This window comes from Lissotriton vulgaris, chromosome 7 (genome assembly GCF_964263255.1).
Source record: "Lissotriton vulgaris chromosome 7, aLisVul1.2, whole genome shotgun sequence".
In the NCBI taxonomy this organism is placed as follows: Eukaryota; Metazoa; Chordata; class Amphibia; order Caudata; family Salamandridae; genus Lissotriton; species Lissotriton vulgaris.
The window spans coordinates 86,620,188-86,647,464 of record NC_141695.1 but is presented as its reverse complement, the minus strand read 5'-3'; the positions used below and the strand labels follow the sequence as shown (position 1 = coordinate 86,647,464).

Below are 27,277 nucleotides of genomic sequence, written 5' to 3'. Positions count from 1 at the left end.
TAGCTGAAGCCTGTTAAGGACTTTTTCCTGGGCGTTCAGAAGAAGGGCGTTACAATAATCTATTTTGGAAAAAACCAAAGTGCTGATTAGGGTTTTGCCGGCTGAAGTGGGAAGGTAGGGCAAATGTTTTTTTATTTTTTTCAGGGTGAAGAAGGATGAGGAGACCACTTAGTTGACATGATGATGGAAGGTCATTTTATTGTCAAACGTGACTCCAAGGTTACGAACCTTAGTGACAGGTTCTGGTGGAGATCCCATCTCAGTTGGCCACCATTGAGGGGACCAAGTGGGTTCTAGTTTCCCGAATGTCATCACCTCTGTCTTGTCAGAGTTTAATTTGAGACAGTTTGATGACATCCAGGAGCTGATTGCCAACATTCCTTTTTGAAAGTCTGCGGCAACTGTCGCTCCGTTGTTGTGTACGGATAGCACCAATTGGGTGTCGTCGGCATAGGTCGTGAGGGCAATGCCGTAGGATTTAATCACCCTCGCTAAGTCCGAAACATAAATGTTAAACAGTGTCGGACTTAGCAAGGAGCCCTGTGGTACTCCGCAAGGAAGGGTGAAAGTATGGGAGGTGAAAGGACCCATTTTTACTGTCTGTGAGCGATTAGCTAGGAAGGAGGCGAGGAGTTCTCTGGCCTTGTTCTGAATGCCTATTGCTGAGACACGGTCGATCAGGGTGGCATGATCGACCGTGTCAAAGGCAGCAGAGAGATCCAGCGTATTAATACTGCCGCTCCTCCTTTGCCCAATGTCATCCTTATTTCGTCTGCCGCTTTTATTAAAGCAGTTTCAGTTGCATGTCCCTGTCTAAACCCAAATTGGGTGTCGTCCAGTAAGTTGTTATTGCTATGAATTTGGGAAGTTGTATATTCATAGTTTTCTCAAACACTTTTGCTGGAAAGGGAAGGAAAGCAATGGGACCATAACTAGCTGGGAGAAGAGGATCAAGATTGTTTTTTTTTTAAAGTGGCTTAATAATGGCCTCTTTCCAAACTGAGGGGTATAAGCCGGTGATGAACATAGCATTGCAAATGTTCGTCAAAGCGGGGAAAATGGCTTCTGGAATGAGATTGAGAATGGCAGGAGGGCAAGGATCTGAGGGTGATCCAGATTTAATGCCGGAAATTAGACGTCGGACTTGCTCTTCCGTGGCTGCTTCGAAAACCGAGCAAATAGGAGCCTTAGTGGGTTAGTAGTGGTAGTGGGGGACGATTTAAGGGTGAATGCTGAGAAAATAGAAGTGACTTTATCTTTAAAGAAATTGGCAAGGGAGTTGCAGAGGGCTTGAGATACGTCGGGGCGAGGAGCAGGGGGGTTAGAAAGTTGAGTAACCACTTGAAATAATTCTCTTGCAGAATTTTTTGCCTGATTGATTTTGGAGGTGTAGTAAATGGTTTTTTCAGAGGCGATGAGATCTTTATATTTGGAGAGGGCGCTTCTGTATGTGATTTTATCAGAAGGGTTGTAATAGCAGCGCCAATGTCTCTTCAAATTTCTGCAGTGTTGTCTCTGAAGACGTAGGTATTCCGTGAACCAAGGGGCCGAAGGGAGTTTTCTACTGTGTTGGGAAGTTTTTAACGGTGCTAGTTTGTGGCAAGCCGTGTCTAGGCTGTTAAGGTAATTACTGGAGGCTAGTGAAGGGTCTGGTTCAGTTGTGGTGATGCTGTCAGACAGCATAGAAGCGAGATGAGATGTATTGGTGTTTTTCCAGTCTCTGGAGGAGATGGGAGAAGATGATAAAATAAATGATGAAGGGGTTTTGAGTGTTATGGAGAAGCAGACTGCCGAGTGATCCGTCCAGATAATAGAGATCACGTCTGAAATCGACACATGCGGATTGCTGGTGAATATCCCATCTAGGGTATGGCCGGCTTTGTGTGTAGGCTGATTAACAGTTTGCTGAAGGCCGGCTGCTAATAGATCATTAGTTAGTGCGATGGTGTCAGGGTCACAGATGGATTCAAGATGGAAATTGAAGTCTCCCAGTATCGTGAAGTGTGGAGCTCCAGCTGTGACCTCAATTATGTTGTTAGGGTTGTTGAGGAATTTAGATCTGGACCCAGGGGGGCGGTAGAGTAACATGCCTACAAATGATTGGTTGTCAGAGAGGCTGAGTGAAAAAGAGAAGGCTACGCAATCCTTGTAGTTAAGATCGGTGATTTTGACTTTGAGGCGGTCCCTGTAGATGATGGCTATCCCTCCACCCTTTCTTTTGATTCGGTCTAATCTGTGCACGCAGTAATTATCGGGGGTGGCTGCTTTAAAATCCATTTTATGTACCAATAACCCTTGAAGAAATTGAACTTTCTATTTAACAAGGTACCACCTGGCAAGGCTCCAGGCAGTGACAACTGCCTCCATAAAACATTTAAGGAACACATGGCCAGGGTGAACAGCCATGACAACGCCGGGATTACCCCGCACTGCCATTACAATGCAGGAATTACAATGAAAGTCGGTACAACGACTTTCGCTGGAGGGCGCTCTTGGATAGGGAATAGTTTAATTTTCTATCCAACTCCTTCCCTACTGTCAACGTGGGCTGGAGTTGGAATAGAAAATTAAACTATTCCACTATCTAGCGCCCTCCAGCGAAAGTTGTTGTAACGACTTTCGTTGTAATTCCTGCGTTGTAATTGCACGCGTGGTAATACCACGCGTTGTCATGACATACAACCCATGGCCAGACATGTGGTTAATAGCTACCTGTCGGTATTCTAGGGCTGTGATCCCACCCAGAGCACCATACTGGTGTTTCCGGAGGCAGACCATGACCCACTGGATGCAGGACCATATCATTCACTTTCAATGCTGGTCCTTAATTGAAAAATTCTGACCAAGTTGATGGTGAACAATGTGCTTCAACACCTGGTCCACATTGACCAAATAGGGTTTAAACCTGGAAGGAATACTGTGCCCAATGTCTGGTGGCTATCTCAAGTCATTAGTGAGATTCCTGTGCAGTCCCCTGGTGCAGTTATGGTCTACATAGATATGAAAAAAGTTTTTGATGTGCATCATTTGAATTATTTTTGGGTAGTACTGTGCTGCATAGGCTTTGGCAGTGCAGTCCCACTGTGGATGTTAATGCTGTACACTAAACCTATGGCCAGGTTCAATACAAGGGGAGCACTTTCGGATACTTGGGATGGGCAGCAGGGCACAAGGCAGATCTGCCCCATCACACTTTCTGTTTGTGCTCACCCTGGAACGCTTGACATGTCAGATGGGCATGCAGAGCAGACAGGCATTATGTTGAGAAATTACTTGCACATAATTTCGCTTTATGCTGATGATGAACCCCTTTAAGTGCCCTGTTTTTGAGAATTACAAACTTTCACTGAACTAATATGGTGGACAGATAGACGTAGAGCAGGGCAGGAGATGCTCTACCTCCCAGAAGTGGGCAGAAACCTGGGTGCTCCAGATTATGAGTCAGATGCACTAACATACAGAATAGGAAATCACTAAGTTAAGTTGTTAAGTTTCAATTAGTGATTCTCAGTGGGTCACACAGCGACCTACCTCATGAAAATTAATACGGGTAGGTCACAGTTTGTGATCCTCTAGGAATGATAGGCGTCACAGATGACATAAGACTAAAGTGTGCTAAAGACCTAGGTCCCGTTATGGACAGATGGGAATGAGATCTTGGGCAGGAGATGATGGATGGGAATGCCGGTTTTAAGCTGACACATCAGCTACATCCATCATACTTACTTGACCCTGGCAAGTCTACATTATGTGTCCCATAATGCAATATATAGTTGCACCCCTCCCTCTCCTCCTGTCCTGTCCCATCCTGCCATATTAAAAAAGCTGGTTGCAGCCTCCTAGGAGCTACCTGTATCCACGATTGTGCTCAGAAAGGGTCTCACCTACCTTCGCTGTTGTTTTTTAAAAACATTTATTTTGCAATGCTGACATAACGCAAGTTCGACCGGAAGGTAGTGGATAGTTTACATGATTTATATTACACAAGGACACATACATTTTTTGTAGGCACCAGGTGATTAAGTAATGTTAACCAGATGCCGGTACTCGAAGCTGGGTCCCCCATTCCAAAGTCGGCTGCTCTAATTGTTACGCCACACCCTCTCCCTGTTCTGCTAGGAAGCATGAGTGATTCCAGTTCCTTAGAGAGCAGACTGCTTGGCACAAGTTCTCCTAGCCTAGCTAACAAATTGTTGTAACTCGTCTGCCATATTAAAGGGGGAAACTTCACCACTGAAAACTGTGATGTTGGTGGACTGTTCCACCAGTCGAAATGGCTGAGGGGTGTTCCCTGGATGGCCCTTCCGCTCTGACGACTATGGAGGAGGCCTGAAGGGGTGGAGGGGAAAGGAAATAAAGGGGACCCGGGAAACCTGCTTGTGGTCATACTGCAGACCAGTACCCAAATGTCGCTGTATTCATAGCCTAGGGGGGCAGTTACTAATGGGCCCACTCCTCCAACAACTCAACAAAAGCAAGAGAACCGGCACGAGAAATAAAATGCTAGTGACATTTTTATTTTTTTCCCTTTAAAATCAAAAAGGGTACTACCGTATTTATATATACCTGGGGGCTTATTTACAGGCCCCTTGCGCCTCTTTTGCGACATTTTTAACATGGGAAAAGTGGCGTACTGGTGGCGCCAATGACATTGGCCTTGTAAATCTGCCCCTCGGTTTGTTTATCCTGTGGGAAGGCTTTACGCAAGTCGTGCCCCGTTTCCCATCTTATTTCATAATATGTAGATTGGTAACGCCTCTTCTGCAGGTTGTTCTGCGCTGTGGGAGCAAGTTCCTGTGCTTGGAAATGGTCCACCTTCCTTTAGTCATAGGAGGCAAACCTAGATCCGGCAGGAGGTAAACTTTCCCTCAGATTGAGTTCACTTAAACCATGTAACAGCAAAACAAGGGGCTGGAAATGGAGAAACTTAACAATCACTGGAATGTTCTGTTAGTTTTGTGCTTTAACTACTCATAAGATAAGAACACCTTTATGCCTTTTTCATGTTATATTTACATTGCTCGCTTTTTGTACACTATTTGATCTCTGTTGCACTACTATGAAGCTTACTGACAACTAGGAACATTTAACATTTCTCTGTAATTAAATGAAGTGCGGGTTGGTGTTTTGTTATTTATCACTGTTTTCCCTTCAGGTTTTTTATCATCACATTGACGACCTGTGGCTGTTATACTGCAATTTGTGTAAATGTAATAATTAAGGATGCAATAGCTCGTCTACATTTAAAAGTGTCTAGTCATTCAAGAGACTTTTTTTTTGCAGACACGTGCATTTTAGGTCTCGTCCTCGAGACCTATTGCTGCCGAGATTCCTCTCAAGGGAGACAGGCCGGGGCACAAGCAGCGATTCAGACCGGGCACACGCAGTGATTCAGACCGGGCACGCGCAGCGATTCAGACAGGGCACGCACACGTCCAGCCCGGCCCCACAATGACGCAGCAAGTCAGCCTCTCCCACTCACGCGCACACACACAGCCACACTCACGCATGCACACACATACGCACACACCCCCCTCCTTACCTCACCTCACTTCTAAAGTTCCCTTCCATACCCCCTTCCGTTGAATAGCGCCCCCAAAGCATCCCCAAAAGGCACTCCAATAGCTTCCCCCTTCCCTACAAGAATTCCTGTGTTCACACGCACACACACCGTTGCTGGGGGCGCTTACTTGAGCATGGCCTCTTCTTTCTCCTCCTCCTACTTCTGCCGGTCCATGACTGCGCTCCTCCTTGGTCAGGTGGCTCAGGCCAGGGATCTCAGGGGCCGGGAGTGGGCCCTGCACCAAGGGGCCCGCCGCTGCCTCTCAATGGGATCCACCAGTAGCAGCGTTCCATCCGCCCGCCCCGCCGGCGCTGACTCGAGCCCCAGCACACACTGTTATTTCGTTTTTACAAAGCACTAGTGCACTCGAGAATGCTTCATGGCGCTTCATGACATCTGTGTGTGCGCGCGCGCCTCTGTGTAATGTGTCTATTCAGTGCAGGTAATAATAGCCCATAAGATAGCTCAGTGAGTTGAACCCTAGCTAAAATGATCTCAGTGTATCCCTTAGGTTGTTGATCACAGTACGTCAAAAACGATGTTGGGGTCGATACTTATAAAACTGGATTTAAGAGCCGTAGGCGACTCCGATCATGAGATGTGCTGCAGAATTGTTCAATGTAAGTATTGCGGTTCATTTTCATTTCAACACCTATTAGGAGCGCTCCGCCCCGATGAGCAAAGGGGCGTTTTGCATCAGCAAAAGCCACAGCACAAGAATTAACAACCAATAGGAAAGCAATAGAAGAAAGAAAAAAATGGTAAATGAAAATAGCACAGGATACGCAGTATCAAAGATAACATTTAATTCATTTTAAAAACTCGCGGGTGCTAGCAAGTGGCAATTCTTAGCATGTGGTGATGCCTCTTTCACCCCGAAAATTAGGACACATGTTCCATTTTAATTGGCTTAATTAACTTGACATGGTCTATTAAACTCAACCTGACTTTGGCAATGGTCGGCAAATATAATTTCCAAAAAGAGTTACTTGCACACCTTTGTTTGTTTCTTTCTTTCTTGAATAATAATCCATTGTCAACTGCTGAGCGTGCAGCCCGAGCACGTGATCCACCCTCATTCACGTTTGAAATAACAGCTTGCAAAATAGGACCGGATTAATTGTTCCTTAAACGGGCGCACAGCGTTTGCTTGAATATAATCGTAGTTTTCGCATCTTAAACAAGTAATCTATGTACTCCAAAATCTTGTGCATATTTTCATTTATTTTCAGATGTTTCATCGCACGTAAGACAACGTGTTTTAAATAGCTTCTTGTGCCACAGATATGCTACTCCAAGCCTTTTTCTGGGCACGTCTCAAAACACAAATAAACCATCTTCAGAAGTGAATCTTAAAATACCCAATGCATTTCGAGCACTGATGTGCTCTTCTTCAGGGGTTTAACTATAAATAGAAAGATATGTATAATCAATTACAACTCTCTAAACATTATGCCATGCATTATATGCGTTTAAAAAACAAACATTACATGTTGTGAATCCATGCATCAAATTACAACCAGACCAACAACAGCGTTTTCCCTCTATAATGGTAACAATCAGTTACCTTAACAATGTCCTGGGGGTCCCTAAATCTAAATTGTTCCCATTACTTACTCTACTCTTCTTTACTGTTACTCAAACCCTCGTAACTATCAGCCCACAATATTATCCTTAAACTTAACACCTGTATTCCTGTGAGCAGCCTGTTTACATACCTTCGTATTCTTTCAAACCTAACATGCTGCTCTTTGCTTGTTGAACGGCAACAGCCTCTCTGATCATACCACCCTTTTAAATGTTATACCGTTGCTCCTCCTCTCCTTACGAACCACTCATAAGCCACCATTAGTTTAACACCCACTCTGCTGACTACTCATCCCACAATGCTCTGTGTTCAGTATTCCTAGGCCACCCGGGCCGAATCCTAATCCGATAGTCGCGGCTGTTCCTGTTGTTCCCTGTTGTTCCCACCCACTGACACCCCTGAACATTTTCAAAATACCCCGCCCTCCCTTTTGATCTTATTTAACACGCTGCTGTGCAAAATATATGTAATGCTGATTAGAAGACTGATATCTATGGTGAACACTGTCCAGCTCCTATACAAGGCAGTTCTGCTACCTTTTTGAAAAGGTTCACTTACTTTACAGATTTTAATCAATCTAATCATAATGCCTTTTATTTTAAAATGGCTGAAAAGTCAATTTCCAAAGTTAGACTTACCGATACTAAATTACTGTATTAGAAGTCCTTTCTAGACCAGTTGGCCGTTGGGGGATACGAATAGTGGAAGGATACAATTGATCTTAAATCAGTTTGGGGTTCTAAAAGTTGGCAAGTGCAAGGCACAGAGGCTTTGCACCGAGCATGCCTCATCCCGAACCATATGTTGTTTTTGAATTCTACTATTTCGCAAACAACATGCTTTGGATTGGCTACTCCTAGAATATTGAATGCTCCTTCCTTTCCTGACTTAGAGGAATATTCCGGTTGGGGTAATTTTACTAAATTTTCCATTACAGAGTTGCAAACTCTGTTAATGAATTCCTCCTTTAACGTATCCGGTTTGGATCTCAAAGGCTGGTTGCTCTGGCACAGGAGTGCTGATTCATGCCAGCATCGTTTTCTGGGTTTAGCTCATGGATTTACACAGGTCAGGGTAGATCCACGTTTTGAAAGTGGCCATTCTGTAACTACCTATTCTGTAGGCAAATTGTGTCAGAACTGGCTCAGACGTTCTACCTTGGCGTCAGTTAAACTGCAATTATCTAAACTGACTGATGATGTTGATCTGCATGATTTTATTAAAGGCCCGGCTAAAGGTAGATCAAAAAGATGGATATATGCTGTTTATAATGAAATTTGGAAAGCTTCCCAGATTGAGGCGGCTACCCGCCTTAGGGCTATAGATCAAGCTAATTTAGAAAAAGTGCTAGAAGTTGTAGATAACAGCATTGACACACTCTCTTCTCGCATTTACATGTTAGATTATATTGTGTAATCTGTTGCAGATATTGTGCAATTTGAGATATCTACCCTGTACCATGGTCAAAATCAATTACGTTCCATTATGCAGTTTGCATGGACATTGCAGACACTTAAAGCCTCTAAAGTGCCTTGCCATTACTTAAATACGTCTGCCTTGTTTGCTCCCTTTAATTTGACTGACAAGCAATGCTTACTATCAAAGAAGGATGCTTCTTTTTCCATGTTGCACATTGAGAAGTTAGAACCTTTACCGTTTTCTGTGGCTGAAGCAAATGCTGCTACTTGGCTTATTCATGGTTTGATTACTCTTCCTTTTACTTTATTTGCATTTACGAATTGTGTGAAGTACTTTGCCATTGGAAGATACGAGCCTCTAGGAAGTTCTTATCTCCATGAAGCCTGGTCGCTTCCTTTTACATACAGATGTCTTAGGGAAGGAAGAAAAGTTTATTTAAATGGTGAAGAATGCACTGAAGCACCAGATCATTCCTTAATGTGTCGACATATCCAAATACATGGCTCTTTCAACCAAGACGAGCCTAATTTAGCCTGTGTTTTGAAAGGTACACCCGTGCCTGCAATAGTTCCCACATTCACGTTGCTGGCTAACAGGAGTTATTTACTTTTAAACAATGAGGATTGCTGTAGGTTAATTAAAGGGATTGCTTATGTCGTTACAGTCAGTGAACATGTAATTTGTTGCAAGAATGTAATGTATCCACCCCCGCATGGGAAACTTGATGTTTCCATCTGGCCTAAGATTCCGACCTCGAAGGCAGAGTTCAATAAGATGAGTCGCATAAGAGCTCTATTGTCCCAGAAAGAAGTTGCCCTCACATCTGCTCGTGAAACATTTGTCCTTCACGTGGCTAACACCCGCACAGAAGTACATGCCTTATTAAATACTGATCTGCCCTTGCACTTCGGTGAATTAGTTCATACAATCTTCAATGCGTACTCCACTTCGGGGCTTACTCACTTTTTTAAAGTTGTAAGCAGTGGCTTAGTGACTTCCTTCCAAAATATTTTTGGAGTCATTCCAGCATTCTTCCATTCTATTTTCTCCAGCCTGTTTCGTGGATTTCCCTTACTACTGGCTCTTGCTGCTGGCGTACTATTGCTGTTCTGTCTATTTCGAAATGGATGCACATCCTGTGTTGCAAGACGGGCTGTCTTGGCTAGGGCTTCTTCGGGCCCGGATGCTTGAGTACTATGGTGCACTGCCGCTTGCCACACTGAGTGCAGCATATGGATTATAGTTTCGGTTTTCCAACTTTACATGCGTTCAGCCTGTTTTCCATTGCCTGAGTTGCGATTTCGAAAGGGCCCTGGATTTGTGTCTCTGCAATACGTTATCTCCTGAAGCGGATTATAATCAGCTTATGAGTCCCTTAGTTGCTCATGAATTGCTTTGTTCTGATGGAGGGATTATGGCCTTTGCAGCGATGCATGGTGTTCTGGGCCGTTGGAATGTGTTCGCAGCGGTGCAAGATTTCTTGGCTCGCAGTTTCGTCGAGAACCCACTGAGTTGTCCTCTGATGGTGCAAGAGGCTCCGGTAATCGAAGAGCATGTATGTTCTTTCCCTTTGTTAAATTGGATGGCTGATCTGTTTTCAGATGATAACAGTGACTTACTGTTGGAGGCTGTTGCTGCTTATTTTGCCTATTCATTATTAGGATGAACTGGGTTTGCAGTCTCAAGTTTTTGACCTGAACATCTCGTTTGATTTAAAAAAAATTGGACACTCCAGAGGATTTTTTTCTTCAAAAAAGATTGCCTATTGACTTTATCAATGTCCAATGCTGAGTTTTTTACGACTATTGCATTTTTTTTATCTCCTCCGATTTTTTTAAATGTCAAATTGGAGACTAGTGTTTGAACAATCGAACTTGAACTCTGCATTCCTAAATTGCCCCTTTATACTTGTCCTATCAATGCTTGGATCAAAGGGAGGCTGTCTTATGTATGGGTTTCACCTTTGCACTGTGTTAAGTTGGCATGTGTTAGTTAGAGTTTTAAACTCCATTTTTCCTTTCCTGCTGCCTCTGCACCCGACACATTTTGTTATTAATGCTTTTCGCCTAGTTAGGTATTTTGCTTTACACGAGAATAACATGTCAGTCTTGCTTGGTAAGCTATGTCTGTACAGTGGGTGCCGAGGCCTTCAAGGTTATCTCAACACAGCGCTTATTGTTTAGATTGATCAGTGCACAGAGTAGACATAATATGGATGCAGCTGTGGCCAACTTTAGTTTTAGGCGCGAATGATATTGCACTGAGTAAGGCAGGAGACACACACTTGATGAATATCCGTATGCATAGTGTTGGTGTAGGAGATAATGTGATCCATTTCCACTGAACCTAAAGGTATGGGCCCGCCCTTCTAAACCCAAAGAGACCTTCTGTAGATATAATATAATATACTAGCTAGGGAGGGTGAAATGAGGTTCTATTTAGACCTGTTTCCTGTAGCATTTTAACAGGCTTTCTCCCTTTTGTATTTTATGGAATAGTAACTATGTTTTTAACCTTCATCTTTATAATATGTTTGCTTGTATTAGCTAAGATACTGCGTTTGAGAACACTGCATTAGAAATAAACATTTCAAACTCGCACGTGTCCTCATTGACTCCTCATTCTGGATTGATATGTTAGTATAACGAAAGAGTGTTCATGTGTTCCACGTTACCTGAGGTGTTCTAAGTCCATGCTCTGTATTGTCTAAATCATTGGGGTTTTGTTAGTACCAATGAGACACTGATTGCTAGTCTGGTAGGGGATTTTGGATACTAAGGTGAGTTTTGGCACACTGAGGTTCACTGAGGTTCTAAGTCTCTATGCACAGTTCTGTGTAGGAGCAGATTCACTGCTACAGTACTTAAAAAGCAAAATAGCTGAACGTAAACCGCCATTTGACAGATACACATGAAAGGCTCTGACAAGCGGGCCCGGTGCAATCTTTCACTCCTGACTAGCTGAATCCACGCCATTAAACCCGCCGACCAAGCAGCCGTCCCAGAATCTGAAACAGAGCAGTCTCGTATTTTTGTTCCCCATTGAGCACACACCACTGGTTCACTTTCTTGTGTTTTGGCAGCTAGGGAGTAAGGACTATTTATTAAAACCCCTCTTAAAACGAGTCTGCCGGAGAATCCGGTGTTTCTATGTCACATCAAAAGGGGAAATGAATTATTTACTGGAATTACTAGGCCCTGGAATCTTCTCTAACATAAACATGACTATGACAGATGAAAGTGCCAGTGGAAGAGATTGCCAGAAACCTGCTGCCACCTCTAAAAAAGCGGGTTGTCTGGTGTATATCTAGCATGAGGCACCATTCCCCTACATGCATTTAACAAAATGAAACTCAGGAGGACTTTAAAGGTAGTCTGAAGGAAACTGGAATTCAACCAGCAGGAACAAAGCAAAAATGAACCTCTGAAGTAGACAACATGAACCCCTCGCCTGCACTCCCATAACCACTGACATTTTTGTGGGATTGCCTTTATAGTGCACAAAAGACAGGTTACTCAAAACAGCACTGCTGTGCCACTGCTGTGTAAACTGTAATACAGCACACACCATATAAGGCAATTGTGCTGGAATCAAAGCAGAATGAGTTAGGTGATTGCTGCTAAGGTTGTATGTTTATATCCTGAAAGGGCAAATTCAGCCTTTCATCCTTCTGAGGTCAAAAAAACGAGGACCACTTAGTTGATAATAATAAAACCTGTTAACAACTTGTATAAAACAAGAAATGTGTGCTTACATGTGCTATATTGTAAAACATTTGTAATATCCTAGTTCAAACAGAGGGTTATGTGGAGGTTTAGGCAAGAACACGTTCAAGATTCTACCTAATGCACAGGTCACCTTAAGATGCTCTAAAATAATATTTGCAATAATTATGCAGCAGGGAAGAACCAGCAGGGAGAGTAAGTAATGCAGAAAGAAAAGGCAAGTTATGCTTGGTAACGCAGCACATTTTGTCTCCGTTTTTCGTCACTTTATTGCTTTTTTACACATCTTGTATGTGCAAAGATTTCACCTCATTAATATCATTTTGCTTAAATCAGCAGGTGAGAGGTCACCTGCTTCTGAAGTGGACACAATTGTTAGCATTTTTAGTAACTTGTGATCCATTTGCGCAAGAAACTATTATGTTTTTGTAAAAATCGGCAAATTGCGTAGAAGATAATGGATTATAGGGTAAGTGTGGCACATCCATAATTATGTGGAGAACTTCTGGCCACAGAATTGCATAATTCCACTGGCCCTGCTAACAGCATATGGCATCGCCCTGCTGGTTTGTTAATTACCAGACAGGGACTCCGTGTGGATTATAGACTACCTCAAATGACATATGTTGATTACTGCTCACAGTTGGCTCAATGGCCAGAGGATGGGGGAGTTTGATGGTTGAAGAGTAGGTGAGGTTGAAGGGTGGTCCAGACAGCAAGCCAGTTAGTGATGAGATAAACTCAAAGGCGGAAAGACAAAGTGAACCTGATCAAAGCTGAAAGCACTTAAGAGCACAGGACGGAGCCCAAACAGGATAAGAGAACCGGGCACGGCCACGCAGGACAATGTAGCACTTCCCAGCCTAAATCCCCCTCATCACCCCCCCCCGCCAGCTCCTTCATCAAATGCTATTTTTAGGTCTCGTCTAGCGTAGGCTGCGCACATGCGCAGTCTCGCTGGCGAGATTTAATGTCTGGGAGTAGCGACGTTAAGCCCCGCCCCTCTTCTCCATTGGCTGGCCTCCTAAACGGCGGCCAGCCATTGGAGAAGAGGTCCCAGTGACGACATTCTCTCGATCTAAACCCCGTCCTTTTTGGATTGGAGGCGTGTTTTTTAGTTTCTTTCTCACCTCTTCTCCATTGGCTGGAATAAACAACAGTCAAAAACACACCCGTTGTTTACATTCCAGCCAATGGAGAAGAGGGGAGAAAGAAACTAAAAAACACACCCCCAATCCGAAAAGGACAGGGCTTAGTGACAAATGGTGAGCGTTTGTTGCCAGCAGTTTGTGAGGCGGACAATGTGGTTATTAAAGTAATGCTAGATTGCAGAGAAGAATAAAGAACTGACAAGGATGGTAGCGTGCAGCAAAATTGACAGGACTAGTTAGAATAAGCAGCTGAGTGTTAGGCAGAAGTGGGAGTTCGACAAGAACCAGAGGGTGTTTTGATATCAGATGACAGTTGTCAAGAGGGGATCAGAATGGCGATAGCTTAGTGAGTTGTTCCGCTAGACAGCTCTATTGCCAGCGCATACACGGGGCAGGAGCTCAAGTTCTTTGCTTTCCTTACCTTACCTTTAACAGATTAGACGTCGCCATGTTCCCTGACGTTTTCGTCTCGGGAGATCCCGCGAGCTTGAGCGGCATGCGATTCCTCCTCCCTCTTAGCGTGTACATCTGCCACAAGCGCTGATAGTGGAACGAGTAGTGAGCAGAACCATACTGGCGACCTTTCGCGAGACATATGTCATGGGGGTATCGCACGGCTGAAAATTTGAGACAAAGCTGTACACGCTTGGTCCTGCCTGGCAACACCGGTCTGGGGGGGCTTTACGTAATGCGAGAGACGTTTTTGATGTACGTGCCATTGGGCGTTGGAAGAATACAGTATCGCATTTGAACTAAGCGCCCAGCAGCGGCTTTGCAGGGTTTTGTAACAGTCTCATGGCGTGAGAAATTGTGCTACAATCGTGAGTGGAAGTAAAAAAAGGCTGAGATTACGTGTGAGTGATAAAACTTTGAGATTTTCTCGGGGTGTTGTACCTCCCCACCACACTTATCAATCCAGCATGAGGCGGCATTTCTGAAACCGGAGGAACCAGACAGCGCACAGGAAGGACGACTTGTTCGGATTGGGGGGCGTGATTTTGGCATTCTTTCTACCTAGTGACGTTCTCAGTCAAAAACACGCCCCCAGTCTGAAAAGGACGGGGCTTAGACATTTTTTATTTGCATATTTCCAAAACAAGACCTAGACCGACCAGGCATAGAAAATTCAATCAGTAGTTGGTGCACCATCAACTGCAAAAACGTTTTGCACAATACTCCTCTCTTTTAATTATTGAGATTGGAGGTACATCCAAAGCATGCCATAGTATAAGAACAACTGCCCAAACCCTTGAGAAAACTAAAAACAGTTGTGAGACAACAAATAACACACACCTATGTGCCTGGATAGGTAAATAAAGAAAGGTAGAAAAAGTGTGATTGAGCGAGATGGCGCCTCACGGGCGAACCACCAACGGGAACCTGGCAGGTACTCACCAGGATTGCCCTGATCTCATCATTGGCGCCATAAAGCTCAAAAGAAAGATAAGTGTCCACAAAACAAACAAAACAGTGTTTGTGAAGGAATGCAGTGTGTGGGATAAAACAAACAACCACAAAACGTGTGAACAAACAAGTACGTAAAAGACCACAAGCAACACAGAACTTATCTTTATTCTGTTACTTTCGTGTTGGTCATGGAATGTAAAAAAGTGAGAATGGCTAATCCCTATCTAGCCATACTCCACTTGCCGACATGTTTCATTGCCACTTCCATCTCGGGCAATTTCTTCAGGGCGTAACAGATTTTTGAGCCACTGCATGAGGACAACGTTGTCTTCACAACTGAAAAACAAATAAAAATATAAAAACGCACACATATGGTTTGTCATCCATACAAATCTGGAAGCCAACTGGTAAGAGGCTTCAGAGCATGAGTCCGTCCCAGACCACATACAACATCTAGCTATTTACCCTCAAACGACCACTTGGGCTCATACCAGTCGCGAGGTCCAGACCAAAATTGGTTTCAGGGTGACTCCAGATGTAAGTCACTCTTCTTTCCGCAATTTTGCTATAAAAATAGAGCAAAATGTGATTCATAATCGCTTTGCACTTTTAATTATGACCCACCTTCAAAAGTGGAGACCCCTAGCAACATCCTGTATTCTACCTCTATGTCCTTGTGAATTTGTAGGGGAAAGAGGGAGTCAATTGGAAAATAACGCTTAGAGACTCGCGCAGACAACACACACATAGCTAACTCAAAGATATAAACTATGTATAGACGCGTGTTCACTAAAGTGTCTACTAAACGCACAGAAACTGTGCTCTTCACCCTGGGCCATTCAGCAAAATGTTTTGTTTTTACAGTTTCGAACACCCATATGCCTGCTCGAAAAAAAATGTAATCTTTACGTGTATCGAAAAGATCATTTGACCATAATTCCAGCATGATATACAACATATGCGGCCACTTTATTAAGATATTTTTCAATTGGCAAGGTTCTTTATACCAAATAAAGAGAAAGGAGAATAACTGCCCCCGTCAGAAAAGCTATAGCAGACTCGCCCCTTAGACCTGTGTCTCAATCGGGCTGTCACACAAACGGGCCATTGGACCTTTATCTTACCGGTGGACGGAGGGGAGACAGGTTCTCTCAGCACTCGCGAGTTTATTTGCAGCCTGGGCTTTTTTTTCCCTAAATGTTTCAGTTCCTTACTCCACATACATACTATATATAATATGTTTCTGGAAGGTTTCCACTGTTTTTGTAAACCTTGTTTTGGTTCCAGCCTACCTATTTTTTTTTCTGAATGCCACTGCAGCGTTTGTGCAATGTTTTGTACGTCTTTGTTTAGAATCTTACTTTTTTTGCATTTCGTGACCCTTGTGCACGATTTTTTGTACAGCTTTGTTTCAATACGTTTTGGGAAGCTTGCCTCTGTTTTACGAAACGAATGTGCAATGTTTTGGGCGGGTTTCTTTCTATAAGTCTTCTGAAGGTGGCCATTGTTTGTGAAGAGCTTTTTTCAGTCACAGTGGGCTTTGCGGGGGGTGGCCGACCGGAGGGAGGCTCTCCCCCCCGGGGAAGTTTGGGGCTCCGGGAGGAAGGGGAGGGGGGAAGATTTAGACATGGACACAGGAAGGGATATGGAGTTTGGGCTAGCTAGTAGGTTTTGGGCTCGTTTGGGCTAGTGGGGTTAAAACCGGCCATTTTAGGACTCTGGGCACCATTTCGGAGATAGTGACCCAGCAGCCGGTGGGCTTAGTGTAGCGTTGTGTAGCGTGGTTGTGGTAGGGGTAGGCCTTAGGTTTACATTGTCGACGGTGTCGGTTTTCGGGGGTAGTGACAGCGGAAGGTGGGCAGCGACAGGGAAGAGGGGAGTGTGCCGGGCGGGAGAGCGAGGAAATTAAGTGAGGCTGTGGAGAGCTTACCTGTCGGAATGGCGGCGGAGGACATGGCGGATCCGCGAGTACGGGAGGCTTTGAGGCTCCTCGGGGAGGCTGGCAGGACGGACCTCCTGCGCGACGATGTGCGGGTAAGGCCACCACGGCGCGCTGCTGATGGCGCCGTGGCGGCGGTGCTGGCGTGCGAGCCTCCGCGGTCGCGCGCGAAGACAGGGGAGGGGGCGGGAGCGAGGGGTGGAGCGGCGCGAGGCGGCGGGCCGCAGGCGGCTGGGGCGCGAAGGAGAGGTGGAGGAGGTGCGGCGAGAGGGCGCGGCGGCCGGAAGAAGGCGCCGCTGGTTTTCAAGAAGGGGGCGGAATGCCCGGGGGGGGCAGGGGGGAGCGGGACCGTGAGTGAAGAGGTGATGGGAGGCGCGGGGGGAGGGGCAGGCCCGGCCAGGAGCCGAGGGAGTGTGCAGGCCCGCGGGGCGCCGCTGGTTGCTAAGAAGGGGGCGGAAGGCCCGGGGGGGGCGGGAGGGAGCCAGAATATGCGTGAGAATGTGGTGGGAGGCGTGGGGGGTGGGGCAGGCCCGGCTAGGGGCCGAGGGAGTGTACAGGCCCGCGAGGCGAATCCCAGGGTGGAGGGAGGGGTAGGAGGTGACGGGGGGAGGGCAGGGGGTGCCCAGGAAGGAGAGGGGCAAAGGGTGGGGGGAGAGGGTGGGAGGCAAGGGGATGAGGCCATGGTGGTCGAGGAAGAGGCAGGGGGGCAGGAAGAGGCAAGGGGGCAGGAGGAGGCAGGGGGGCGGGGTGAGTCAGGGGGGGGATCGCCATTGCTCATTGAGGATTCTGGGGAGGAGGAGGTGGGGGGGGGAGGGGGAGGGGGGAGCGGTTGAGGTAGAATTGGGGTCTTCAGCAGATGAGGATGTGGTGCCTCCCAGTAGACCGGTTTCACCGCGGGGTCGGGGGTGGGGTGCCAGGCAGGGAGGCCGGGCGAGGGGGAACGGCGAATGGGGTTGCGGGGCGGAGGGGTTGCCTCGGGGGTCACGGGAGGATGGAGGAGGGGGGTGGGGATGGGGGAGGGGGGGGTACGGCGGAGGAGATTTCGGTTTCGGGGGGGCCATGGGAGGTCGCGGATGGGGGCAGAGGGGAGGCGGAGATTATTGGGGTTCGAGGGGGGGCGGATGGGGGGGAGGAGGCGAGGCAGGGGCTTGGGGGTGGGGGGAAGGGGGTTGGGAGGAGGGGCTCCCGGCGCGGCGAGGAGGACATTCGGCGGCAGGGGGGAGAGGGGGGTGGGGAGGCGACGGGGTTTTTGCCCCGGCATGCTGGACTTCCCCGTTTTTCTCTTGGCAGGAGCAGCTGGTAAGGGGCTCGGGTGAGCAGCATGCGGCTCCAAACCGCCGAGAGGATGGGCCGGCTCTGCCTAGTACGGGCGGTCGCGCTCCCGCGAGGGACCAAGTGCGTGCAGGCAGCAGATGGCAAGGTTATGGGTCTTCAACGCCCCCCTCCCGATGGGTCGCTCCGGCCTCCGGGGGACGGGGATGGAGCAGTAATGTGGCAAGAAATGATGATCACCAAAATGTGGATAGGAGTATGGAGGGTGTAGATTTAGGAATGTTGATGACGGCATGTAGGGACAAGGCAGGTTTGAGCAGGATGTCAACAGGAGCGGTTATGGGAGGAGGTGACCGTGAGATGGAGTCGGAGGAGGAAGGGGAACTGCGGGAGGAAAGGGGGGAGGTTGGTAATGTTGTTGGTAGTGTTTTACAGGAATGCCCCCGGCAAGTGGTGCCGAGAGTGACGGCCCCCCCTACAGACCTGGTTAGGCGGCGGGATCCGGTGAGGACGCTAGCCTTGACGCCAGGTAAGACCAATACGGGGTCGGGGTGTGGCTTGGGCAGGCCTCATGGAGGCCAGGAGGGTGGGAAGGCGGATGGTGGAGGCCAGAGGTCCGTGGGGACAGATGCTGGCGATGGTGCGGAAGTGCGCTTGGTGAAGGGCAGATATGTGGCGGATGCAGGGGTGGGTACAGAGGGGGTAGGGGGCGCAGCGGCAGGGAGCACGGCGCCGGGGGACGCGGCGAAGGACGGTGAGTCGGCCACGGGATCGGTGGGGGGTGCAGCGGCGGGAAGCGCGGTGCCGGGGGATGCGGTGAAAGACGGTGGGTCGGGGGCGTCTAGTGCGGGGGCGAAGGAGAGTTGTGATGTGCCGGTGAAAAAGCTGCCGTACATGGGGGTGGCGAAGCCGCTGGGGGCACACTTGTCGCTGGCAACTAAAGAGAAAATATGGAGGGGGGAATACGTGGAGATTCTGAGGTTGCTCCACAGGGAATTGATGGCCAAGGAAGGGTCGAAGGAGGAGGAACAGGAATTGGCTAGGCGTCCGAAGGTGCCGGTCACCATTGAGAATTGGTCGGCTGCTTTTCTGATCTATGCCAGCGTGTACTGCCAGAAGTACCCGGACAGGGCGGTCGCGATGTTCAAGTATATGGATATTGTGCGGCGGGCTCAGGTGACTTATGGAGGCAACGCTTGGTCGCATTACGATGAGGAGTTCCGGGCGCGCATGGCGTCGGACCCAGAGACGAATTGGGGGGAGTTGGACTCCGACCTCTACCAGCAGACGATGAGTGGGGCTAAGTTTGGCCGCACCATCTTCACGGCCAGTGGTTTACCACTGGCGCCGCCCCCCTTTTCGGCCCGCCCCACCCGGGTTGGGGTGGGGGCGGGCGGTGCCGGAGGTAGTCAAGGTGTCGGAACCTGTTGGGATTTCAACAGGGGTTCCTGTCTGCGGCAGGCGTGCCGTTTTCGACACGAGTGCTCCGCATGTGGGAGACGACATCCAGAGGCGCGATGCTGGGGGCCTTGGGGAGGCCCAGCGCAGTCACAATACCCGGCGCCCGGGTCCGGCAGAGGGAGGGGTGGAGGTAGAGGGGGGGCAGGTACCATGGGAAAAGGCTCGTACTCCGGTTAGGCTGGATCGGATGGAACCGTTGTTGGATGCGTATCCGCGGGCGGATGATGCGTCCGTGCTGCGTCGGGGTTTCAGGGAGGGTTTCCGGCTGGGGTACGAGGGTCCGCGGATCGCGCGGTGGGCGGAGAACCTGAAGTCCGTGAACGCACACAAAGGTATCGTCCGAGAGAAGCTTTTTAAGGAAGTGAGGGAGGGGAGGATGGCGGGGCCCTTTTCAGAGGCGCCGGTGCCAGACTTGATCATCTCCCCCATTGGAGTGGTCCCAAAGAGAGAGCAGGGCCAATTCCGGCTGATTCAACATCTATCATGGCCGGAGGGCGCGTCGGTGAACGACTTTATATCGGCGGAGTTGGCGTCGGTGTCGTACTCGTCCGTGGACGTCGCGAGGCGTTTGGTGACGACGGCGGGCACGGGGGCGCTCATGGCAAAATGCGATGTGAAATCGGCTTTTCGGTTGCTGCCGGTTCACCCGGCGGACCATCAGTTGCTTGGGATTCAGCTGGATGGGCAAATTTTTGTGGACAGAGCGCTTCCTATGGGATGTTCCGTGTCGTGCGCCTTGTTCGAACGATTCAGCTCCTTTTTGCAGTGGGCTTTTTCCTGGCGCACAGGCTCTGAGGCGATTACGCATTACCTGGACGACTTCTTCCTGGTGGGTCGGCCCGGTTCGACGGACTGCCAGCAGAGTCTGGACAGTTTTACGGACCTGATGGGTCACCTGGGGGTTCCGTTGGCACCAGAGAAGACGCAAGGGCCCAGCACGGTGCTGTCGTTCCTCGGGATAGAGCTCGATTCAGCAGCCATGGAAGCACGCCTGCCGGAGGAGAAGCGGGCGGTTATGGTGGAGTTGGTGAAGAGCATGTTGGCCAGGCAAAAGGTTTTGGTGCGTGAGGTTCAGGTGTTGCTGGGGCACTTGAATTTCGCTTGTCGCGTGGTGCGCGCGGGGCGGACTTTACGTCGGTGGCTGGGTTTGGCATTGTCCGGTCTGACACGGCCGCATCATCATGTGCGGATCTCGGCGGGCGCGAAGGAGGACCTGAACATGTGGTTGGCTTTTTTGGAGCTTTTCAATGGCGTGCCCATGGCACCCCCGGAGGACTGGGAGTGGGACGTGACGATGTCATCGGATGCGGCGGGAGTTGGAGGTTTTGGAATCTACTGGGCAGGCAGATGGTGCGCGGAACAATGGCCGGAGCGTTGGCAGGCAGGGGGTAGGAGCATTGCTTTCTTGGAACTGTTCCCGCTGGTAGTGGCTGTGACCGTGTGGGCTCAGGAGTTGGCGCATAGGCGGGTGTTGTTTAAGGTGGACAACATGGCAGTGGTGCAGGTGGTTAACCGGCAGTCCGCAAGGGAACCCCAGGTGCTGAAGCTGATGCGCGTTTTTGTCTTGAGGTGCTTGGAACACAATATCTTGTTTCAGGCTAGGCATGTGCCGGGAGTGGACAATGACATTGCTGATGCTTTGTCTCGTTCCCAGTGGCGGAGGTTCCATGGGCTAGCCACGGAGGCAGCGGCGGTCAAGACGGAGGTGCCGAAGGAGATGTGGTTGGTGGGAGAGCGCGGGTCGTTCAGTTGGTGAGGTCATCCCTGGCGGCGTCAACATGGAGGAGTTACGAGCAGGCCTGGACGGAGTTTCTGCGCTTTGGTGCGGTAAGGCAGCGGGGCAAGTGGTGTCGGGAGGAGCAGGTGGTGCGTTTCATGCTGGGATTGATGGACAAAGGTTTGGCGAGAGTGACTATCGCGGGAAAATTGGCAGGTGTGGCCTTCATGGGCAAGCTGTGGTGGGGGTATGCGCCCTCGGCGGGAGAACTGGGGGGGAGGCTTTTGGAGGGTTGGGAGAGGGAGAGAGGAGCTCGGGCGCGGAAGAGGCGGTCGATTACCGAGGAGTTGTTGGCAGGCTTGCTGGGTCAGTTACCGCGGGTGTGCAGGGACCGGGCGGAGACGGTGCGGTTTTCCACGTTGATGTCGTGGCTGTACTTTGGAGCCTTTCGGGTGTCGGAGTTGGTAGGTTTGAGGGGCGCTGCAGGTTTGAAGTGGGGGGATGTGGAGATCGAAGGCCGGGAGGTAGCAGTGCGGCTTCGGCGGTCCAAGACTGATCAGCGGGGGAAGGGTACGTGGGTCTTGTTGGGTCCCGGGGGGAACGAGTCGGTGTGCCCGGCGGAGTGGGGGAGACGGCTGGCGGAAGAAAGGGGACAGGATGTGGTGGAGGTCTTCGGCAGGAGCGAAGGGGGTCGTGTGACGGCAGCGCAGTTGTTGTGGGTCCTGCGGCACGCCCTGCGATCTATGGGTGAGGACCCGGGGGCGTTTGGAACGCATTCGTTTCGCATCGGGGCAGCGACGGAGGCAGCGAGGAAAGGCTGGGGGAAGGAGGAGATCAAACGGCTGGGGCGATGGAAATCAGATTGCTATAAGTCGTATGTTAGGTTGCGAGGGGTAGCGTTGGATTGAGAATGGATGATGGGCTCGCTGCTTACATATGTCTCTTTACAGGTGCGGTGGCGGGGCCTACGGCAGCAGCAGTGTCTATATATGTGGTGGGCCATTCGTTTGTCAAAAGAGCGGAGAGGGCTGAGTGGGAAAAATGCAAGAATCTCAACTTGGAGCTGGATGAGAATTTGTTTAGGTGTCATTGGAGGGGCAAAGGGGGCATGCGTTGGCACGAGTTGGTGCCTGTGTTGAACAATGTTGTGCGAGGGGGGATTTGCCCAGATGTAGTGGTGATTCACCTGGGGGAGAACGACTTGGTGCAGTGCAAGGGACTGGCGCTAGTAAAACAAATGAGGAGGGACTTGCTGGAGATCAAGAGGCAGTGGGCAGGGTGTTATGTCATATGGTCCGAGTTCATACCCAGGAGGTGTTGGAGGGGAGCTGAGAGACCGGGGGCCATAGATAGGACTAGGAGGAAGATAAACCGAGAGATGCGGGCCTTTTGTGACAAGGAAGGGGTGGGAAGGATGGAACACCCAGAATTAATATATGGGGCGGTATATTTTTTCCTTGAGGATGGGGTTCATTTGTCGAGGTATGGGATGGAGCTGTATATCGTACAATTGAAGGAGGCGTTAGACCGGGCAATAGGGGTGCGCAGGTATCCTAAGGTGCAGGGGCCCTAAGGGGGGGGTCGAAAGCCTTACGGGGGGCTTTCGAGTGGCGCTTTCCTAGTCAAATGGGGGGGGGTAGGATAGGAGGAAGGAGTTTTACTGGCAGAGGAGGGAGTGTACAGAGGGGGATGTTCAAAATAGTGATAAAAGTTTGGTTTATTGATAATGATGTTATGTTGTTGGCGGGGAACTGTTTAGGGGAGGGGGTGGGGGTTTCTGGTCAGGTACGTGTATAATTAGTTAGGCTTAGTTTTGTACGGCAAAGGCCAAGGTTTGGGGTATGTTTCCAGGATGCACCTGTTTCCCAATAAAGCGGCCTTTATCACACCTACACCTGTGTCCGGTCGGTTTCTTCCCCTCCCCGTCTCCCGATGGGCCCCAATGGGCTTTGCGGGGGGTGGCCGACCGGAGGGAGGCTCTCCCCCCCGGGGAAGTTTGGGGCTCCGGGAGGAAGGGGAGGGGGGAAGATTTAGACAGGGACACAGGAAGGGATATGGAGTTTGGGCTAGCTAGTAGGTTTTGGGCTCGTTTGGGCTAGTGGGGTTAAAACCGGCCATTTTAGGACTCTGGGCACCATTTCGGAGATAGTGACCCAGCAGCCGGTGGGCTTAGTGTAGCGTTGTCCCACCCGCCCTCCCTCAGATCAATTTCTGGGGATGGGGGGGTCTTTTATTTGTCCCAGGATTTTCAGCTTGGCGGGATGTCCGGGGGATGTTGTGAAGCAGGTGCTTTCTGTGTTAGGGCTTCTGGTTGTGTTGTCGCTGGGGGCAGGTGCTGCAATGATGATTTATGATGGCGCTTTCCTAGTCAAATGGGGGGGGGGGTAGGATAGGAGGAAGGAGTTTTACTGGCAGAGGAGGGAGTGTACAGAGGGGGATGTTCAAAATAGTGATAAAAGTTTGGTTTATTGATAATGATGTTATGTTGTTGGCGGGGAACTGTTTAGGGGAGGGGGTGGGGGTTTCTGGTCAGGTACGTGTATAATTAGTTAGGCTTAGTTTTGTACGGCAAAGGCCAAGGTTTGGGGTATGTTTCCAGGATGCACCTGTTTCCCAATAAAGCGGCCTTTATCACACCTACACCTGTGTCCGGTCGGTTTCTTCCCCTCCCCGTCTCCCGATGGGCCCCAAAGCTCTCTCGCGCCCTCCCTGCCCGTCCTCCTCCTGCCACTCCCTATTGCTCTCCCAGCAGCTTGTTATTTGATCCTGTGATAGCGCCCCTGCTCCTCCATGACCTCCATGGCTCTAGGTCTCTGAAAGTCCGTAGTAGGCGAGTACAATCTGTGCCCACAGCCCCGAGTTCCCAGATAACAATCTAACAACAAGCATTTGCAATGCAATAGGTTTTGCATTTGCGAGACTTTGCGCCATTGACATTGCAAATGACAATGCATTTTATATGTGTTAATTTTTCAAAACAGATAAATAAAAGGCATTGTCATTTACAATGGCAAAAGCTTAAGCTCTCACAAATGTGAGACCTATTGCATTGCAAATGCTCGTTTTACTTTCTTAGAAAAAATGGCTAACAGCATACTGCAATGTTTCTGTTTGTGTGCAAATGTTAATTGTTTACCAACAATCGTGTGAGAATATCATGTTAGGTTGGGCTTCAGGCCGCTAAATTATTCAATGAAAGATGCTATACGTCTCTACACATTTATTTTTCTATTCAGTGGCGCAGTAAAGGGAGGGGGAGGTCAACGACCCCCCCCCCCTTTTACGTGGCCGCCGTGGGCATGGATAGCAGTGACCGCTACCGGTGCCACCAGGGCTGGCTACGCCACTGTTTCTATAGTAGTGCTTTTAACGTATCTAGTATTATACAAGTTCCTGATAATTTTTGACACAGAACTTAATAAATTAGTTTGTAAAGAAGATCAATAACGCTCTCAGAGAGAAAATAATTTTACAGTTGTTATCATTACTCATGTCGAAAGACCAAATCTGTTGGATGCATGGTACTGTTAGATCCACTGCAGCAAAAACAAACACATGTAACTAAACATGGAAAAAAGAAGGATGTATGAATTTTCATATAATTTCCTTTGAGGTGCAGCTTGATTTAATCCTTCGAAATGCACATACATAGAAATAATCAGTATGCTCACGCAGTGTGGCTCACTGGTTAGAGGAGGCAGACCTGGAAGCAGAGGTCAGCCCGGGACCAGGGTTCAATTCCTTGCTCGGCGGGGTCTTGAGTCCTAAAATGTCCATGGACTCGACAATTCTTGCTCCGGTGCCACAACGGCCCCTCGTGGCGGGATGCCTGGCTTTCACCTTGCGGATACCCTGCCGGGGTTATCTCACAGGGGAATACCAGGACGGGTTCCCTAAACAAGCGCTTAGAAACCGCTTGCTGATTTGCGCTATATAAATTCATTTACATTTACTTTTCATTAGTGTGGTCTAGCTTACACTTTTAAATATCTGCACATGGGCTAGTGTGGTGGAGGTCTTTCTCACATTTCAAACAAGCACTGGTAAAATCAACAGGTCGCTTATAACTAAAAGTACCTCTTGATTGGTGAAGTTGTGGGCTACTGGAAGAATGTACACAGTAGTCAATGGTCAATGAATGGAGAATTTAGTTTAAGGACGTGTGACCTAAAGCATGGACGATGAGCGATTGAGAGCATGCACATAGCGAAGAGTCAGTGTTTGAATGTAAATGACCGCACTTTCAATTATCGGCCAGACCAATTGCCTTTGCCAATGCTTTTTTCCATTGTATAACCTACTGTACATGATAGCAAACTCCTGTTATAGAGCACAGCGTAAAAGCCCAGTCAAATAACACGCTTGGCAGCAAACATTAAGAGGAAGGTTGGGTACCAAGGAACAGAGGTTCCGATGGTGGCCACGTGTACCTCACCTGGCGCCTTTCAGGGTGAGAGACTTGGTGGCGTTGGCGATCTCGACTCCCACACACCTGACAGTGTTAAGCTGCAGCACCATCTCCTCGATGGACATGCTCTGGGCCATCCTCATTAAAGACCTGGTGTCACTGAGCGCCCTCCGGACTCTCTTCTCTTCTCTTGGTTGAAGGGAGTGGAGTGGCAAAGGTATATGAGAGCCGGCTTCCGCCCTCCCTCCTCCCAGCGCAGCAGCGGCAGGTATTTCCAAGACGCGCCCCGGATATTGAAGTGAGCTGATCTCAGGCCAAGGTCCATCAACCTCTGATAGGATTAGAAGGATGAAGGGCGGCCATGCGACACGGATGTAGTAGACGTGCCTTGATATTAAATGTTGTGAGCGTTTGAGGACTCATCTTTTCTATTCTGTTTTTTTTTCCAGAAGAACATATTAAGATTAAAAGGACACTTTCCGTTACACGGCTCTTTCGAGCGGCAGGAGTCCAGTTACGCCCTGTGTGGTTTTCTGTAGTTTTCCGGATCGCTGGATGCGATTCTATCGGTCGGTAATTTCACCTGGTAAAGACCACACGAGGCTTCGGCGGTTGTAACCGCAGGCCTTGTCTCCTGTTCCTTGCCAAGCGCTTCCTCTGGCTGAGGGGAGCGGTTCTCTTTTGCCGAAACGAGCATTTCCATTCCAGTTCCCCCGGCACCTCTTCACACAGAGGCCTCTGCTCCCATTCACAAGACGTCCAGCGCATGTTTGTACCGGCCAATAATGGGAATGTATTCTTGTGATGGCTAGTAAGGCTTCTGTTCATTTGCAATGAATGTCTCTTCCAAATGTTTTCGAACCTGACACGGGCAGCCAGTGAAGAAATAAGTAATGACACGTTCGCCTACACGCTGTTTATAATTAATTAATTGTCCGAAAAGTTAGCATCGTGTTAGTTTGGCAAACACTTGGCTTGCACGAGCGTTCATCGAGAGACCCTTCTGGGTCATCATACTAGCCCCACCGCTGCTTAAGAGGCTGTGGCGGGGCGGGGCCCATGCTGAGGGGCCCCTTCAATAGATCCAATAGCGAGGGGGGTGGGGAGGAGGAGAGCTTTCCTTCAGCCTACAAGTTCCCGCAAGGAGAGATGCTGGCAATCTGCACAGCACGTCATAAATAAATATCACATAGAAACACACCTAAATACTTCACATTGTCACTCGAACTTGCTGACAATCATTTTTCTCTAACTCATTAAAGACATTAAATTGCGCCTAGGTCAGTGTAGCACGAGAACCCCAGACATTTCAAACCCCCCAAAACACAAATAAATAAAACAGAAGGTCTGGTTAGTGTAGTATTGCAGAGATATGTTCTAGTGTTCCAGTATGCTTGTCACACACTGAACACCCACCCACCACAGGCGTCATCAGTCAGATGACCCTGCTAAATAAAAGGGGCTGAGCGCACGTGCTCAGGGACAGTTAAGTAACCCCCTAAACTGTGTCTGCGTCCATCATTTATGTAGCATGCGGGCCTAGCGCCCACTCATCACCACATTAGTGACGAGGGGGCTGTGCCCGTGCATGCAGCAGCACAGCAGCTAAGGGAAAGGGGGAGAGAGA

The 27,277-nt window shown here is 48.9% G+C and overlaps 1 protein-coding gene across 1 annotated transcript in view; it reads right to left on the bottom strand.

The window, feature by feature from the left end:
• Positions 1–25,907, bottom strand: part of LOC147700852 (DELTA-actitoxin-Aeq1b-like) — a 62,040-nt gene extending 36,133 nt beyond the window's left edge. Inside the window, exon 1 of the mRNA XM_086928513.1 lies at positions 25,678–25,907. Within this exon, the coding sequence (XP_086784639.1) occupies positions 25,678–25,793 (116 nt within the window). The 5' untranslated portion in view covers positions 25,794–25,907. The remainder of the gene's footprint in view (positions 1–25,677) is intronic.
• Positions 25,908–27,277: the final 1,370 nt, after the last annotated feature.